Source organism: Gouania willdenowi, chromosome 12 (assembly GCF_900634775.1).
Source record: "Gouania willdenowi chromosome 12, fGouWil2.1, whole genome shotgun sequence".
Taxonomy (NCBI): domain Eukaryota; kingdom Metazoa; phylum Chordata; class Actinopteri; order Blenniiformes; family Gobiesocidae; genus Gouania; species Gouania willdenowi.
This window is the reverse complement of record NC_041055.1, coordinates 6,135,485-6,154,834: the sequence shown is the minus strand read 5'-3', so window position 1 is coordinate 6,154,834 and position 19,350 is coordinate 6,135,485. Positions and strand designations below refer to the sequence as shown.

At 39.2% G+C, this 19,350-nt stretch overlaps 2 protein-coding genes across 2 annotated transcripts in view; one reads left to right on the top strand and one right to left on the bottom strand.

Moving 5' to 3' along the window:
- The window catches only part of hapln1b (hyaluronan and proteoglycan link protein 1b), a 48,161-nt gene extending 42,748 nt beyond the window's left edge, over nucleotides 1-5,413 (top strand). The window contains exon 8 of the mRNA XM_028462622.1: nucleotides 5,399-5,413. The gene's annotated coding sequence lies outside the window, so the exon portion shown is untranslated. The remainder of the gene's footprint in view (nucleotides 1-5,398) is intronic.
- The window catches only part of vcanb (versican b), a 42,625-nt gene that overhangs the window by 11,243 nt on the left and 12,032 nt on the right, over nucleotides 1-19,350 (bottom strand). The window contains exons 7-12 of the mRNA XM_028462620.1: nucleotides 13,749-14,447; nucleotides 9,483-9,646; nucleotides 7,010-7,597; nucleotides 6,560-6,920; nucleotides 4,951-5,064; nucleotides 4,749-4,862 (exon numbers count right to left, since the gene is read on the bottom strand). Coding sequence (XP_028318421.1) covers nucleotides 4,749-4,862; nucleotides 4,951-5,064; nucleotides 6,560-6,920; nucleotides 7,010-7,597; nucleotides 9,483-9,646; nucleotides 13,749-14,447 — 2,040 coding nt within the window. The remainder of the gene's footprint in view (nucleotides 1-4,748; nucleotides 4,863-4,950; nucleotides 5,065-6,559; nucleotides 6,921-7,009; nucleotides 7,598-9,482; nucleotides 9,647-13,748; nucleotides 14,448-19,350) is intronic.

Genomic DNA, 19,350 nt, shown 5'->3' with positions numbered 1-19,350 from the left:
ACAAACAAGTCAGATAATCCCATAAAGGTGATACGACGTAGTATAACGGCTACTAAAAGTGAAACTTATTGTGAGCGCTCTTCAGTTTGTAAAGATCTGTAAAGATATTAACTGTAATGTCAACCTGCTGTTGCTATGCTTGTTTTAGCTGTGAGGTAGTCCGAGAGGGAGGAGTTCATATTCTTATGTAGGGTAGGAGGAGCCAGGATTGTCAGGAGGAGCAGTTTCCACGTTGTGACCTCACAACGCAAGAAAAATCCAACTCGCCATTATAAAGTGAATTTTTCATAATAGTGCCCCTTTAAAGACACCTTCTTCAAGCTAATGACAGTTGTCATGTCTTAATAATGACAGCATAATGTCAGCCTCGTATTTTTTACTCTCCCACACCTGGGACTCTCTTCTCCAGAGACCATCGGGCTACAGTGGGCGTGGCCAGACTGACAGAAGTGTCAAGGTGGCCACTCCCAGAAAGAACTCCTAAGGACACAGCAAAGCGATCAGCAGACACCTCTGAAGAAGACTGACAGTTGGAAGTGGAAACATGTCAGAATAAAGTAAATTTCAAAGTAAATTTCCTGAAAAACGTCTAAATAAATGAAAGCTAAACAACTCACTCACACATGCTGTCTGTTTTTGTTATTTTGTGTGTTTTGGGAGTCATTTTGTGTATTTTTATTGTCTTGTAGTGTATCTGTTTTAGAGTCCGCACAAAAAGAGATGGACAGATTTTACCTTGTTGGGATTCCCCTGTGATGTCATAAACAGTGACATCAAAGGGACTTTAACCAGTTGCTGCTGATTGACTTTATAGTCCCTGAAGGGAAAGGACTAAAGCAGAAGTAACGGTCGCCTGTTTTGAACATGTAGAGAAAATAGATCTATCAGCAACTAAACACAGAGTACACCTTAAACGTGTAAAGAGAGAGAGAGAGAGAGAGAACAGCTGGTACTGATACACAATCACCTAAAAGCAGTGATTAACTTGTTCCCTGTTGGGTCGTTCCGACCTCGGAGCGACGCTGACAATAAAAGCTCCTCTTGATGTAAGAGCTCAGCAGATCAACAGTTGGACTTCATTAACCCTCACAAACACACCGTTGTGTGCATGTCGCGCACACACACGCACGCACGCACGCACACACGCACGCACGCACGCACACACGCACACACACACAGAGAAAACAATGGGCCGGTTTGTAGGTCCATCCTTAGAGTCGCTGCATTGAGCTTTATTCGTCTCATCAGTCGTCATGGTAATAACCTCTGCACTGATGCCTGTGGCTCAGGTGAGTCCCAATAATTTGGTTCAGTGCACAACAGTCGGCCCTAGCTTAGCGCTACACAGCTGCTCCATGATAAGCAGAGGTGGCAAAAGTACTAGTCTTCAGTACTCAAATAAAAGTATAGATACTTGAATAAAAAATTACTCTGGTAAAAATAAGTACTGAAGTTGCTCCCGTACTTGAGTAAAAGTAAAAAAGTAAATGCTATTAAATGTACTTCAGTAAAAAGTAAAACAAAGTCCCTTCAATAATAAGACAGGGTTAGGAAAAAAAATGCAAATGCTCAATTTTTATAAACTTCAAAATGTTAACCATAAAACTAAGGGACCTGGCTAACAGAAAAAGGCTCAAACTACAAACATTTAGCACTAGCACTATTAAAGGACTTGATTTTAAAGGACTTGATTTTATATAGCGCTTTATCACCACACTGAAGCAGTCTCAAAGCGCTTTACATATCAGCTCATTCACCCAATCACTCTCACATTCACACACCAGTGGGACAGGACTGCCATGCAAGGCGCTACTCGACCACTGGGAGCAACTTAGGGTTCAGTGTCTTGCCCAAGGACACTTCGACACATAGTCAGGTACTGGGATCGAACCCCCAACCTCTCGATCAGAAGACGACCCACTACCACCTGAGCCACGGTCGCCCTTATTACTATACTATACTATACTATACTATACTATACTATACTATACTATAGCTTCTCCTCCTGCTTCGCTGTTGTTGGTTTGAGTCTTTTTACGTCATGACGTCATCTTCAAAGGTCTTAAAACTAACAAGCTCATTTTTAAAATGTAAAGAATACAAAGTAAGAAGTAAAAGTAAAAAGTTGCCAAAAAATAAATACTTAAGTAAAGTACAGATACCAGAAAAAAATACTAAGGTACAGTAACAGAAATGAGACTAATGTAGCAAAAATGCATTAAAAGGAGCAAAAACATGTCAAGAAAAAGTTATAAAAACAGGTTAAGATATGGCAAGTTTGGTGTAGTTGCAGAAAAAGGGTAAATATAAGCAAAAATGGGCTACAATTGTTAAAAAAATACTCTTTCTTGAAGGCATCTGGCGACCCCCTCCCAGTGTCTCACCCCAAGGCTGAGAACCTTTGCTTCAGAGAACAGAAGCTGCACAAAGATGTAAAACTGTGGCAACACTGAGTGTGTGACTCACTGAGAGGAAATGCATAAACTCACGTGTTACTGTTAGTTTGGCTGAAAAGTCTTGGTTTCAACACAGCATTTATAAAATGCAGCTGTTTGACTGCGAATTGACTGCTTAAAGTAATCACACATTTAACAAAGTTCGAACAGAAAGCACAAACTACAGGAATCACTATTGTTTCCTTATTGTTACAAAGGAGTCGAACGACGGGAAGAGATTTCCTCTTCTTTGTGTTTTCAAGCTTTGAAAAGAGTTAAAAATGATCATCTTGTTCTGATAAACCAAATAAGTATCTTAGTCCAGCAGCGACTGGATTTTTGGACAATTCCCCAACACAACCAAGGCCTCCATCTGATTTCTGACCAATCACACGGCACTTCTCAGCAGGGTCGGCCTTGCCACTAGGCAACCAAGGCGACCGCCAAGGGAGCCATCTGCTGGAGGGTTGCCAAATTGCACTCCCCCCCCCCCCTTTAAATTATTTTACCTCCCTCACTGCATTGCCTTTCTGCATAAGTGATTCTTGTTGTGTATTCTATATAACTCTGTTCTGTTGTTCATTGTGTTCTTTGGTTTTAACATTTTTGTTACCGACTAGTAAAACCAAACAGAAAAGTAGAAATGTCCTTGCACTGAAACTTTTATATTTTATTTGAACTTTTGATTGCACTGTTTGGCATTGCTTTTGGTTTTAGCACCATTGTTGTTGTTCCCTCAGGACATTTGTACTACACATGTAGGTGTTACATTGTATTACAGTATATTATTCTCATTTCTAAAATAGGATGTAATTTTTTTCAATGGTTTGTTGTGTTGCAGAATTGGATTGTTTTGTCTTGATATTTAAAATACAAAGGGGTGGATTCACTAAAATCTGAAATAAAGGGTGGTAATTCAGTTGCTTCCTTAAATCCTTTAGTGACGCAGTTTCCTCACCTGCTGCGGAATTCACTGAGATTGCAGCAATGATGAGTGCACGTGCAAAACTGGTGCAGACCGCCCTTATTTAAATTAGCATTTTGTTTTGTGATGAACACGAGGGTGAACATGAGTGCGCGGAAGCGAAAATAAAAAATTGAAGCAGCAAAAATTCAAATGTTAATAGAGGAAACTAATAAGAAAATGGATGAATTATGCAGTGGAGAAATGTGTGTGGATGTGACTGTGAGTGACGGATGGGTGCATGCGAGCGGCTGATGGCGTGCGTGTGTGTGAGACAGTGACCCGCTGAGGAGAGATGGACGCACGTCCAGTTTTTTTTCTCTTTTTTTCATCTCCGCTGTGTTTTCTGTCCACATTTATTGCAGCGATGATCTCTGCGTGTGTGTTTGCACCTGCTTGTCAGTCGTACTATTTTCTGCTACTAAAACTATCACCGCAAACAGCTCCAAATTTCATGAATCGCATTGCTCCCTCTGCATATCTTTATTTGCATTTCCTGCTCCCATAATTTTGCTCCCCTTGGGAGATCCGCCCACTATGCATTCATTATGACTGAGGGCGCATTACAATTAAGTTCTCAATTACTAAATTTCAATTATAATTAATCACAATTACTGAGTCTGAAATAAAGAATGTAATAAAACTTAACCTTCCTCTTATGTTAGCTATCTGTTAGCATCTCTTATAATTACGGCTCTTAAATAGGCTGTGAAATAGACTAAAATCAAATATCGACCATCTACTTTCTTTTCTATCTATTAACCAATAGATAATGAAAATATAGGTTTTTAATATTTTTGGTGTGGGCGTCCAAGCCTTTTTTGTGTCAGTATACCTGTCGATTTCAATTTTTCTTCAATGGTAAAATGTGGGAAAGCTTGATATGAAAAATATTTTAATAATTGTTAACTACATATGTGTAGAACTGTACATAGAACTGGAACATGGTTCCCCAGTTTAGCGTTAAATTATAGTTGACTAACTACAAAGTCAATTATCTGAACTCAATTACAATTGAATCACGAATACAAATGCAACAAATTTTTTAAATTATAATAATTATGATTACGCCATCATTGTAATTAACTATCAATTACACAATTACAATTATAATTGACCCCAGCCCTGGTACACAGTGCATACACCTGCTTTATCTCAGTGTTTACAGTAACCTGAACTGTTTGTTGGGTCACAACGCAATAAAAACACACTTCAGAAAACCTCGATAGTTATAAGATTTAACCAGTCACTAGATAACACGCTGATATAGTTGAGCCGCAACACACACATAGTGTAATGCACTCAAAGTTAAGCGATTTCAGATGTTTTGAACCGGTCTGTGTGCTGACCTTGCTGGCAGTGATCTCCTGCGTAGCTGGGCAGACACACACAGGTGTAGGAGTGCACGCCGTCCACGCAGGTGGCGCCGTTCAGGCACGGGTTGGAGCTGCAATCGTCCACATCTGAGGGAACAAAACACAAGGCTGGATCATTCATATGGCCTGTGTGCGTCTGTCCACACGAGGTGTAACTGTCCGTGCCTCGTCTCACCTTGCTCGCACATCTGTCCGACATATCCAGCTGCACACACACAGATGGGTTTGTCCGCTCGCTGGAAGCACGAGCCGCCGTTTAGACACGAGTTGATGGAGCAGAGCGGCAAACCTGCAAAAAGAGTCAGTCCTTTTATTATGTGTTGTGAGCAGCTGTGGACCGTGAGGAGTAGGGCTGGGTATCGATAAGATACTGTCACAATATTTTTGCCCATGATGACGATAATATCACCATTCTGCAATAACCGATGTTTGCAAGAAATTTCATCCACGACACATCACAATATTTGTGTGACTGATATAATTCAGAATCTATCTACTGCCCTGAATCCATTTCACAGGAATTACAAAACATTGTCAATCAATTTCACATAAATGACAGCCAAGTAAAACAAAGTGTTACTGCACAGTGGCTCTTCTTAACATGAATGCACGCACACGCACAGGCGCACACACACACAGTAAATTTGTAAATATCCACTGCTCACCTATTGTCTCATTGTACTATGTATGTACTGCATTATCTCTGTGTATCATGTATATACATCGATAACATAAGGCGAGATGAATTATCGCAATATATGGTATCAATATTTTGGCACACCACTAGTGAGGAGGATGGTATCAGGTCTCCATACGGTGTCTTTTGGCCTTGTTTTAAATCAGAAGCTCCTCAAACTTTTCTCAGTTCCGTCCCCCTTCAGACGTTTTACCTGAACAATGCCATACAATGTAGCCCTACAGTGAAATTTTCCCCTGAAATTGCCCTATCCTGTTGAGGAATAATAAATAATAAAAAAGAAGAAGAATCTGTAAGCACACAAGAAAACATCTTATTCAGAATTATCACTTGTTGCTTTAGTTAACTACTTAAAATACTGGCATTTTTTGTGATACACCAACCTCTTTTTTTCGAAAAAGAATCTACCAAACATTTGTTGATTGAACATATAGTGGTAACATAAAATATTCATCACCCTGAAACTGTGAAATACAACTCGCTACAACTTTAGTGAGAAGGATGAGGTTGAGAGGATGCACAGAACTGTGCAATGTTTGCCTGAATTTCATATTTGTACTTCTTTGATGAGATTGTTTCTCTGTCTGAGGCTGCATGAGTTTTCAATGTTATTGCGCTGTATTTAATTATTCTTCACATCACCCCCTGTGACAATTTGTGTACCCCATTTTGGGAAGCTAAATTTTAGAGGTTCTGTATTAGTGTTAATAATCTAACATTGTATAATCATGTGACGATCCTTAATAGAAAATAGTGGTTATGGTTGTTTTCATGCATGAAATCTACATATGAAGGATTGTTGGGGTTTTACAATCGCGCCCACGTGTCAATCAATGTGTGTGCACTGATCGAGTCAGGGGATCCAATTTCCTGAAAAAAAGTTATCTGAATAAATTAAACCTATTATATCTTGTGTTTGGTTTCTGATTCAGGGATAAATTAGATTAAATTAAAAGTATCTATCTATCTATCTATCTATCTATCTATCTATCTATCAATGTCTTGCTTCCATCATGACAAGTCCCCAGCTATAATGATCACCAGTTGATTTGATACACCTTTTCAAAGTATGTAATTTTATTTTTACCTTTGACGTCCTCAGCGCTGAACACCACAAACTCGGTGGCGGTCTCCGGGCTGTCTGTAAAAGCCGTTTCCCAAGAAGTCGACTCAACAACATCTGGTACAACTCTTTCGCTGTAGTCTCCATAGTGGTCGGGAAGACCAGTGGCAGCGGGGTCGGGGGTCAAAGCCCACTGAGGGAATGAGCCCGGGTTCTTATCGAAGGTGTAAAGACGTGACGAGGTGGACGTTGTCCGTACTGAAGAATGGAGCGGTGCGACGGTGACACGTGGACGCTCGGTGGACTTCAGGGAGCTTCCTGCCAAGGCTGTTTGGAAGCTTTGATCTCCAACAGAAATGGCTGCCATGGTTGGTTCACCAGTCACCTGAGGAGAGCCAATAAAAAAATATGAAACAGCTGCTGCACAGAGCAAAAAACATGCAGAGGAGACGTTTTCATTCTGTCCACACTCACCTGAGGAAGACGATGGACTGGACCCACCGGCTGCTCCGATATCTCTCCTTCTCCAGACTGCTGATCCGATCCAGAGCCACTCTCTGAGGCATCCGACTCTAAAACTTCAGATGACAACGTCTCCGACGGTTCTTGTCCTGAGGACTCGTCTTCTCCCGATGAAGATCCTTCCGAGTCCTCGTTTCGGGCCTGGGTGGTTGTCTCAGTGGACTTTGTGTCTGGAATCAAAGTCGGAGGTTCAGTTCCTCCGATTTCTGTCTCATCCGTCATCTCGTTGGTCAACAATCCGGTTGCTGTGGTTGGTGGAGCAATAGAGTCGTCACTTGTAGCGTTGTAAGAGCCTTCGGACCCGTCGAGGACACCATCGGACACTGCGTGTGACGATTTGGTGGTTGATGAGTGAACTTCGGCATTGAGTTCGTCTAAATCCACTGTGGGAACTGAAATCAGGTTTTCAGTTTCTTCTTTAGGGTTTTCTACCAGACCATAGTCGAAGGGAGTCATGCCATTGTTCAACAGCTGAACAGGAGTGGCCATTTCAAACTGGTCGCCTCTGGCTTCCTCCGGCTGCTTTGCGTCCAGTTTGACCTGCGGGGCAACAACCAAAACAGTAAAATAGGTCTATTATGTTCACCTTAATAGGAAATCTTTACATTACCTCAACAGAAAACCTAATATTAGATTCTTTCAACTCTTAGTGTTGCACAGAAATTCCTAAATTTTGATATAGAGCTTCAGATTCTGCAAAAATCATAACATCGAGAAACCTGAATATGTGTCAAAAGGGCATGAAAAGAGTGAGCAACTGAGCTAGATTAGCTATTTAATTTGGTGAGAATTGGTCCAAAGTGAAATTAAAACTAGGCTAACTGAAAACCCAGGCTAAAACCATTTTACGATGAGTAATAATTTGACAAGTCCTACATTTATGATTCAGTTTTTTCTTTATAATGAATTCACATCTTTGCCCAAGACAAGCTTAACTGTGGTCACAAAGGAAATCCAGATAAATTAAAGATTCCAGCAAGTTATTTTTGTCTTCTTTCAGACAACTGTTTTTCAGGAAATTGACTTTGATCTCCTGACATGTATCGTGTATAGGGATGTAACAATTCACTCAACTCCCAATACGATTCGATTCACGATACTGGGTTCACGATACGATTCTCTCAGGATTTATTTTACAAAATGGTGACTGTAGACAAATGATGATTGAAAAATATTCCTTTATTTTTTTTTGGAAAAAAAACTAAAAAATACTGTACTATTTTCCTTTTATTTTTCATTGTCAAAAGAATCCCTTGATAAACTATTCAAAATAATGCAATTTAACTAAAAATAAATCTTGAATTAAATAAATAAAGGAATAATACAAATGAAGAAGAAGCTTATTAATTTAAATTCTGGTTCTATAATAAACAATGAAAAAAACTGCAAAATAGTTCTTTTTCTTTTTAAAAGTGCAACTGAAAATGTATTTTGTGCCTTAACAATTGGACTTTTAAAAAAAAAAAAAACGTCATTGCCCTGTATTAAGTCAGATGTTTGTTTGGACCAGCAGAGGGCGCTGGTAACCCAGTGGTCGGTTGGCATGCAGCTAATCTAGCAGTGAAGAAGAGATGCTATGCTAGCAGACAGAGCTAATAGAAAAACGTGACTTTTACAGATATTCAAGTAATATTACAAATATTCTTTCGGTGCTAAAGATGTAAGGAATCATTTATTAACATATTTAAGAGTAGAAGGCAGCCAGAGAGAAAGTAGTAGCAGACTCCGCCCGCCGCCTACACTTCTGCTGGTTAAAAAAAGTACTGCGATTCAATTTTCAGAAAATCGATATCAATCGTGATACCTATGAATCGATTTTTAACTGCCTTATGATTAATCGTTACATCCCTAATCGTGTAATAATTCCAGCAAGTTATTTTTGCATTCTTTGAATAATATGTTAAGAAAGACAAAAAAGACAAAAAGAACTCGCTGAAATTAAGTCAAGGAAACATCAATTCGATCAGCAGATGCCTCTGAAGAAGCCTGGCAGTTGACAGTCGAAACACGTCAGAAGATCAAAGTTACTTTTCTGAAAGACAGTTGTCTGAATAAATGAAACATTAACATATCAGATAAATTAAAACCAATATTCCAACTTGTGCGTCGTCATTTAAGGATTTATAAAAGATGGTCGAGGAGCAGAGATTAAATGGATGGAAACGGATAAAAAGAAGAGAAATATTTGCAGAAAAATGGTCTTTAACAGGACAAACCTGTCACCAATTGGTCAAATCAGGTTTAAAATATGAAGAAAATACAGTTAGTCTGAAACCAGTTCCATCGTGGTCCTAGACTGGGCTGGGCTCAAAACCAGTCCAACCTAAAAGGTGACACCTATCAAAACCTACGTCACTACTGGACGATGCTGATTCCATCAGGATCTGTAGATAAAGCCAGGATGAGGCTCCGTATGAAGACGTACCTCGTGATTCCCGTTGATGAAGCTGATGGTCGGATTTTGATCAATGGGGAACGACGCGTCCGAGTCCACGTCCATGTTTGTCGTCCATGTGACGTTGGTGGGAAGCAGCAAGGAAAGATGGGATCTGTTTAAGGGCTGATTCAAAAACTCCAGGACCGGCTCCACTGCGCACACAGAACACAAGGTACGACACATCACAAGATAGAAAAAAATAAATAACACAAGATACACCAAATTAACCCAAAGTAAAAGAAATCAACACAAGGCAAAAACTAAATCAACATAAAATACAATAAATTAATCTAACATACAACAAATTAATACAAGATACAAGAAATCAAGGTAAAATAAATCATCATACTGTAAGATACAATAAATTAACTTAACACACAACAAATTAACACAAGGTAAAATAAATCAACATAAGATACAACAATTTAACTTTAACAACATACAATAATTTAACACAACATACAACAGATTAAAACAAAACACAACGAATCCACACAACATACGACAGATTAACTAGCATACAACAAATTAAGAAGAGATACAACAAATTAACACAACATACAACTAATCCACACAAGATAAATCAAATTAACACAAGGTAAAACAAATCAACTCAAGATACAAGAAATTAAGACTCAACAAATCGACACAAAACACAAAAAATAAACACAACAAGGTTAAACAATAAAATACAAGATTTAAAAAAAAAATCAACACAATAATATAAAACAAATCAACACAACAAAAATTCAACAAATCTTTTCTTTGCTTTTTCATCATTCCGTTTTTCATTTATTCTGACCGGCTATCAACACTGATACAAACCCTTTTAATCTATTCTTCCTTATTTAAAAGTGTGTTTTAATTAGTTTAAATGCGTTTAAAGCATGTCGGAGGAGAGACTTTTTACTTTGACGTATAAAATGAATGTTTTTTTTTTTACATAGGGGGTGCTCTATCGCCCACATACTCACTGAAGAACCTGAAATGAAGAAAAGTCCAGTCCCTGTTTAGGCTCTAACAATGACAGGGAGCAGCTTTAAGCATTTAGAGCAGAAAACACAATGCCTTCTTTGTCTTTCTGCTGTATTTGTGCAGCAGCTGCAGTCACTTTTCCAACGGTCCACTGAGGACAATTGGAATGATTAAAGTAGAGGTTTCCAACATTTTTGTTGTTTTGTTGAACAAACTTCGCTGTCATATTCAAGCTGTTTATGTGCTGCCTCTTCCTGTTCCAACAAAGAAAACTTCCTGTCAAAACGCTCACATGGCTTCACTTAAAGCTGAAAAGTTCAGTGGGAACCAAACACTTCCTCATATATGGACTAATTTGTCTTTTTTTTTTTTTTTTTTTACATTGTTTTATATCTGATGACCCTTAACTTTGATTTTATTTTATTTTTTTTAAATAGCATTTTCAAACTAAATTTAAAATACAACACCAATCAGCTAAAAGAAAAAGCTTAAAATAACAGTTTAACAGACATTAAAATCTCACTGAAACACTTAGAAATAAAAAGGAAACATGACAGGCAAATAAATCAAAGGTTAGCGACATAAGAAGTGACACAGAAACCCCAATACGCAATCAATACTGACAGAAACACAATACAAATACACGAGACGACTTCAGAATAACACAAGATTCTGGCCAAAAAATGGCAAACCTAAATATTGGCCCGATATCAGCATAATAATTTAATATTGGTACATATTGATATTGGGTTTTATGTGGATAACTAAAATTAGCTTTAGGGGAAAAAAGCCTGCGTGTATCGTATTGTTCATATCAGATTTGGAAATTTGGTGTTGGACAGTATCGTGGAATCCGATATCCGAAACCCAACTTAGAAATTACATATAAAGATGAACGATAACCAGAAATATCATAAAACAACAGCTAAAGGGCAAAAAAAGCAGCCAAAAGAGAAAAGAATTAGAAAAAATGAACACAAATGTATCAATACTGAGCAACCAAAAAAATAAGAATTATCTTTATTATTTATTAAATAACTAAAAAGAAAGGAAATACCAACAAAAACAAATGACATTTGGCAATATATATTATTTTAAAAAATAATTAAAAAAAAAACACAAGACCCCAAAACAACAGTAAATAAATAAACACTAAAAGGTTTGCAAAACCACAAGAAAATAATACTGCATTTAGATGATTAATATAATGTTCCACTTTTTCTGCTTATAAAAGAATCGCATATTTTCAAAAGCACCATCCAACACATTTGTGTAAAATCAAAGAAATTGCTTTTAGTCAGAAAAAGTTTGATTTTATTTTTTGGTATATAAACTGTATAGTTTAATATTTCATATTTCAGCAGCTGAGAAGACATCATAAAAAAGACTGTTAAAAAAAACTGTAAAATATGTGGAGGACAGTGTCATTAAGATAACTTGGTAACACTTTACTTGAAGTTTTATACATAATGGCTGACATTACGCTGTCATTATTATGCTACTCAGGGGTAGGATCAATCAAATTTTTCAATGTTCAATTACAATTACATTGACTGGCATTTTTTCCAATTATAATTACAATTTAAATCATTATTTTTCCCCTGAAAGTCAATTATAATTATGTTCTGAATTACTAAAGTTCAATTACAATTCATCACAATTACTGAGCCTTTAATAAATAAGCCCATAAAACATAACCTTCCTATAGTGTTAGCTTTCTGTTAGCATCTCTTATGATAACGGGTCGGTTTTGACTCATGTCAGAATTTTTTCCAATTAAAATTAATTATTATTTTTCAACTGAAAGTCAGTTACAATTACGTTCTCAATTACTAAAGTTCAAATTCAATAAATCCCAATTATTTAACCTTCCTCGTGTGTTAGCCTTCTGTTAGCATCTGTTATGATAATGGGTCGCTTTTGACTTAAATCAGCTGTAAAATATACAAAAAAATATTATCTATCATCGAATTTGTTTCTCATCTTGGTTACCTTATTAGGCTTTCTAATCAATGAATATATTGGTATTAATATTTTTGGTGTGGGCATCTGAGCCTTATTTCTGTCAGTATAACGCGAGATTTATATTTTCTTTTATTTATTTTATTATAAAATGATCCTGAGGAGAAGTGACAGGTAGACTAAGGCTGCGTCTGAATAGTCCCACCTATCTGTTTTTCTATCCACTTTGGTGTTAGGAAAAGGCCATCATATTGTTTTCACAATCAAGCCCACTTCCACTAGGTGACGTAATAATCCGACGGCCGCAAAGGTTAATGACGTCTGTCGTGGTGAAAAAACTACAAATCTCCCAAAAATGGACAACTAAAAGTGCATTTATAACCCTTTCCCCTGTGCCTCTAACCGCTGATATAATCTCAAACATCACAAGGTTTGAATGTAAATCCAAGGAAAAGAGGTTACCAGGCAACGAGGAACAAAAGTGAAAATAAAAGAACGTCACACTGAGAATGGTTGCTCACATTCACCTTCTACGCAGAAATATAAATTATGTTGAATAAAACATAATGCGGGTAAAAATGTCTCTGATCCCTTTTTATTGAACCACAAAGTGTCTGTTTTATGTCAGCTATAATCTGATATTATGGCTAACATATAACAAGATATGGGTTTTAGGTTATTTAAAGTTATTGCATTGGTAACTCACATGATCTCCATAGCTTGTCGGTCATTGTGAGTTTCCGTAAGCGCTCGGGTGGGCGCATCACTTTAAAGCCACAAGGAATTGTGGCTCAGCATTATCTCGTCTCATTTGGTAAAGGATGCATTTTTCCTAGGATAAAGGAAGCATTGAACCTCCTGTCCTTAGCTTTTAGAGAATTGGAACGCTCTTTATCATGGCCACCACTTAAACACTTCTGGGGGTTAAGGAGAAGTGGATAGGAAAGGAGGTAGGAGGGACTATACGAACGCAGCCTTAATGTGAAACATAGTCAAAGAATTTAAAGAACTACTTATGTGTAAGTCATAGAACTGTTACATGGTTCCCCAGATTTGTGTTTAATTACATCGTAAATTACAGTTTTTATAGAATTTTCATGCCAATCACAATTAGTCAGTTATCTGAACTCAATTACAATTCAATTACGATTACAACAGCAACATATTTTTTTCATTCAGATTACAATCATAATTATGTCATAATTGTAATTAATTACCAATGAGGCAATTACAGTTATAATTGACCCCAACTGAGATGCTAATGACAGGCTTATGTATAAAACTTTAAGTAAAGTGTTACTGATAACTTTCTCTTACCTGAGTTGTTCTTGCCCTTGACGTTATACAATAAGATGTGAACCGACGAGATTCCCGACGAGTCAACAGCTCTGTCCGGCTCAACTCCGGCCACTGGCAAACCTCCAGGAGTCATTTCCTCCTTGAAAACCACAGCCGGGGGTCGGACAACGGTCGTGGTGGGAGCACCCGCTTCTGGAGTGGCTGTGTCTGGACGAACGGTTCCCGGTCTTGGTGTTTGCTGGTCCGACCCGTCTTCTCCCTCGTGGGAGATGTCGAGCTGCCCCGGCTGTGGTCGGACATCGGTCGTGGTGGGAGCACCCGCTTCTGGAGTGGCTGCGTCTGGACGGTCGGTTCCCGGTCTTGGTGTTTGCTGGTCCGACCCGTCTTCTCCCTCGTGGGAGATGTCGAGCTGCCCCGGCTGATGTCGTGAGGTGGGCGGAGGTGAGAACGGGATGGGAACTAAGGTGTCGCCTCGGCCAGGGACGGACTCCACCCAGTTCATGTTGTTGGAGTCTCGGACGTCGTGGTCTTCGAAGGTGGTGTGCTGGCTGTTAAGGGTGGTGTGGGGAGAGGTGAGCATCGTGAGTGGACTCTCTGTGGATGAGTACGGGACCAAGGCCCCACTTTGGAGAGCAGCTTGTTCTGGTTTAGAGGACGTCGGGCTCTGTGAGACTTCAGTGTGGTACGGAGTTACCGTGGTAGGCTCGACTGGTTTAGCTACAACAGACAAAAGGAATAGTAAAGGAAAGGGTTAGAGTTACTCATGGTTAGGTTCAATTATAATTGTAATCACGTAATTAATAATTAATTAGTGAGGATCCAGGAGTCATCCTCACTATTGTTATTCATTTTTTCTTCCATCTGTGTTAACTCCTCCTACACCATTTGTCCGATTTTGACAATTAAGCTATCAAAAAATTCAGAAAGTTCCAGAGATTTATGCTTGTACTTTTAAAATTTGTATCTTTTAAACTTTTTGACTTATTAAATTTTTTCTTTCCTATTCATTTATATTGGGAATTTCAAAAACTTCATCCCCAGCCATTCATGAACCAATTTTGACCATTCCACCTTTAACATGTTCAGCTACAGCCTTCAGCCCATTTCAACTTTTTCAGCTAATGCTAGAGCAGTGTTAATGCTAGGTAAATGTCAATGCTAGGCTAATGCTAATGTTACGCTAATGCTAACATTAGATTTATGCTAATGCTAGGCCAATGCTAACACTAGCCTAATGCTAATGCTAGGTTAATCCTAACGCTAGGCTAATGCTAACGTTAGGGTAATGCTAACGTTAGTGCTAATGCTAGGTCAATGCTATTGCTAGGTTATGCCTATGCTATGCTTATGCTAACTAATGCTAACACTAATGTATGTTAATGTTAACTAATGCTAATATTAATTCTAATACAAATTTATGCTAATGCTAAGTTAGTGCTAATGCTAGGTTAATGTTATTGCTAGGTTATGCTTATGCTAATACTAATGCTGATTATCTTTTACATATTACAGATAATTGTTCAACATCACCTGAAAGTCTGCCATGGTGCTTTCTGCCTGAATGGATACAATATTACTAATGGCTGTGAAATGCTTTTCAATCAGGACTCATGAGTCATCAGCTGGTCCTAATGGTTGGTGAATGCTTACAGTACAACCTCTGTATCGCAATGAGTCATTCACTTATCTGAAAAATGCTAATCACGTCACTGTCAGGCTGCCGTCAGCGCACAGCGAGCCAAAGAAGGAAAAAAGCAGGGACTAAAATGTGAAGTCAGTGGAAAGTAACCCTTATTTGGTTCTTTGGAAAGAGAAGGAGTTGGAGCCTGCTTGACTTTGCTAGCACTGCTACATGCTAAGCTAACCACAACATGTGGGACTGGTCACTGTCATGGAGTTCCTTCACAGTCTCAGAGGAAGACAATGCATGGACCGCAACAGTTCATCTTTAAAAAGTAGCAATCGTTCTCAGCCAATAGCAATAGCAATATCTAATTGTATTAGCTGGATTTCAACCCATAGAGGGCAATCTCTTTGATTTTACAACGGAATACACCAAATTGAGATACTTTGACAAAAATTTTAGGAGTTGGATCAGGATCAATCAACAGCACTACTTAAAACCCAAATACATTTGTTTTCAACCGAAGGTTTTGGGGTTTAGTTACTATTCAAGACGCTGAAAACTAGACCGTGTTTGAAAGGAATATGTATAAAACTGCCGCTGCACAGAAAAAAACAGCTGGGAGAGATTTGGAGGAAACAGCTGCATTATACATGTGTTACTTAAATTGTTTGGCTTTCTAAAAAGAAAAATAATGTGGGTTAAAAAAGGTGTATTTTTTTTAAATGAGTTATCAGTCATAGAACTACAGAAATTTCAGTAATCAGATCGGATGACAGAAATCCATATCGGTGAATTATTAGAGCAAACAAACAGAGTGGGCTACAGATTTGTATCTCATTACAATGAAACAAGGACCAGCTGAGAGATGACTCTCTCTCTCTCACACACACACACACACACACACACACACACACACACACACACACACACACACACACACACACACACACACACACACACACACACACACACACACACACACACACACACACACACACACACACACACACACACACACACACACACACACACACACACACACACACACACACACACACACACACACACACACCACCCTCTAACTAATGATTGAGGGATTCAATGAAAAAAAACACTTTGGACATGTGTATGAAGTCCTAATAGCACTTTTATCACGTTTAAAGCACAGAAAAGTTGATTTAGCATAACATGGGCCCTTTAATAAATACTTCTCATAGTTCCTGTGAGGGTAATACAAGTGTTTATGGGGCACTTGCAACTTTCGCTGCCTCCGACCCAGTGGCAGTCTCGTAGCTCTGTTCTCGTTCTCGCAATAAGACGTACGTACTGCTTTATGGCAACCCAAAACACATTAAAGCTGGGTTATCACCAGCCCTGTGGCTGCACACAGTTTTCTACAAATTCACTTTTTAAAAAGGCAGAGAAGACCTTTGTACAAGGAATGAAGCAACACACACACTGTCGTCACGGCAACAGACACGCACACACACTCGCAACTCAGCGCTCCATCAGGCAGCACACACACAAATATCCATCCATCCATCTAAATCTATCATCCATCCATCCATCCATCCATCCATCCATCCATCCATCCATCCATCCATTTTCAGAGCCGCTTTGTCAGCACTCTTACACACTGTTTCCATCACTTCAGATAAAGTTTACCATTAAGATTTATATGCAAACTGGGCCAAATGAAGGTGATACATTTATCAAATGTTTTCCCATAGGTGGAGTTTCACATTCTTGCCAGGGAGGGGCAAATAAAAAAAAAATTGAATTAAACATATGGACCGTCTTGAGATTTGCGCCAATCACAATGTGTGTAACATATACAATAATGCAAAAATGATTAGTAACATAATTGATCATGTGTAATGTTGTAAATTCATGATAAAGTCAGTTTGGTGGCCGCTTTCTGCTTAATTTTTGCTGCAGTACAATACATGAACTGCTGGGAGCAGTGTTGCTTTACCATTTACATTGTGAAGAAGAACTGCGCAACAGAAGGAGATGATGGTCAAATGACTCGAGCGCCAAAAATAACTTGCATTCAACATATGAATTCATATACTGCTCAAAAAAATAAGGGGAACACCAAAACAACACAATGTAACTCGAAGTCAATCACATTTCTGTGAAATCAGCCTGTAGGAAGCAACACTGTGAGTGAATCTATTTCACGTGCTGTTGGGCAAATGAAACAGGCAACAGGTGGAAATGAGAGGCAATTAACAAGACAACCCCTTGTGGGAGTGGTTCTGCAGGTGGTGCCCACAGACCATTTCTCTGCTCTCATCCTTTCTGGCTAATTTTTTGGTCACATTTGCTTTTGTGTGTGTCGCACCCCTGGAGGTACCATGAGGCGGTGTCTACAACCCGCTGAAGTTGCTCAGGTGGTGCTGCACATCCAAGAAGGCACATCAATGCAAGCTGTGGCAAGAAGGTTTGCTGTGTATTCCAGCACAGTGTCCAGAGCATGGAGGAGATACCAGGAGACAGGCCAGTACACCAGGAGACACGGAGGGGGCTGTAGGAGGATAACAACCCAGTAGTAGGACCGCTCCTGTTCCTCCTTTGTGCAAGGAGGAACAGGAGGAGCACTGCCAGAGCCCTGCAAAATGACCTTCAGCAGGTCACTAATGTGCATGTTTCCGCTCAAATGGCCAGAGACAGACTCTATGAGGAGGGGATGAGGGCCCGACGTTCACACGTGTGGCCTGTGCTTACAGCTTAACACCATGCGGGGTGATTGGCATTTGCCAGAGAACATCAAGATTGGCAAATTCACCATTGGCGCCCTGAGCTCTTCACGGATGACAGCAGGTTCACACTGAGCACGTGACCGACGTATCAAAGTCTGGAGACGCCAGGGAGAATGTTACGCTGCCTGCAACATCATCCAGCATGACCGGTTTGGCGGTAAGTCAGTAATGGTTTGGGGAGGCAATTCTTTGGAGGGCTGTGCAGCCCTCCATGTGCTAGCCAGAGGTACCTTGACTGCCGTTAGGTACCGGGCTGAGATCCTCAGACCAATTGTGAGACCATATGCTGGTCAAGTGGGCCTTGGGTTCCTTCTGATGCATGATAAAGCCAAGCCTCATGTGGCTGAAGTGTGTCAGCAGTTCCTGCATGATGAAGGCATTGATGCTATGGACTGGCCTGCCTGTTCCCCAAACCTGAATCCAATTGAGCACATCTGGGACATCATGTCTTGTTCCATACACCAACGTTGTAGGGAGGTCATGCAGGCACGAGGAGGCCACACACACTCATGAGCCTCATTTTGACTAATCTTGAGGAATTTCCACTGAAGTTGGATCAGCTTTTATTGCGAGTTTCCACTTTTGTTTTCAGTAGGATTCCAAATCCAGACCCCCATGGGATAATAATTTAATTTAACATTAATCATTTTTATATTCATTTGTTCTCAACACATTCCACTATGCCATTAATAAATTTTATCAACTGGAACATTTTATTAATTAAAATCTAGAATGTATTATTTTAGTATATTTTGTACAGTCACTGTATTAGTACAGTATATTATGTAGATTATAATAGGAATTATATTTTTTCGAAACAATTTGAGAAAACTGTAATAAAAACTTTTGACCTCTGTGGGGGGAAGAGGGAGGCAAGGCTGCTCCTGACCCCCCCCCCCCCCCGGTTAAATTCTCAGATCTTTAATTTTGTCCTTGTCTGTCCTTGGTAATGGTAATGCTTGTTTGTTCCAGCTTGTCTTGTCAGTCTATGTATGTGTGTGTGTGTGTGGACTCCTCCCTCTTATATCCTAATCTCCTGATTACCCTTCCTGTACTATTTAAGGTGTGTTTGTCAGTGGTTGTTTTCTGTTCAGATGTCACTCCTTCCTGGTGTGTCTGCTTATCATCTTCATTGTTTTTGCTTTGTCACTGCTTGTTCTCACACTCAAAGTTCCTTGGAATAAATATTAACCTTTTACTGTGAAGTGCTAAATAATGGGCATGACAA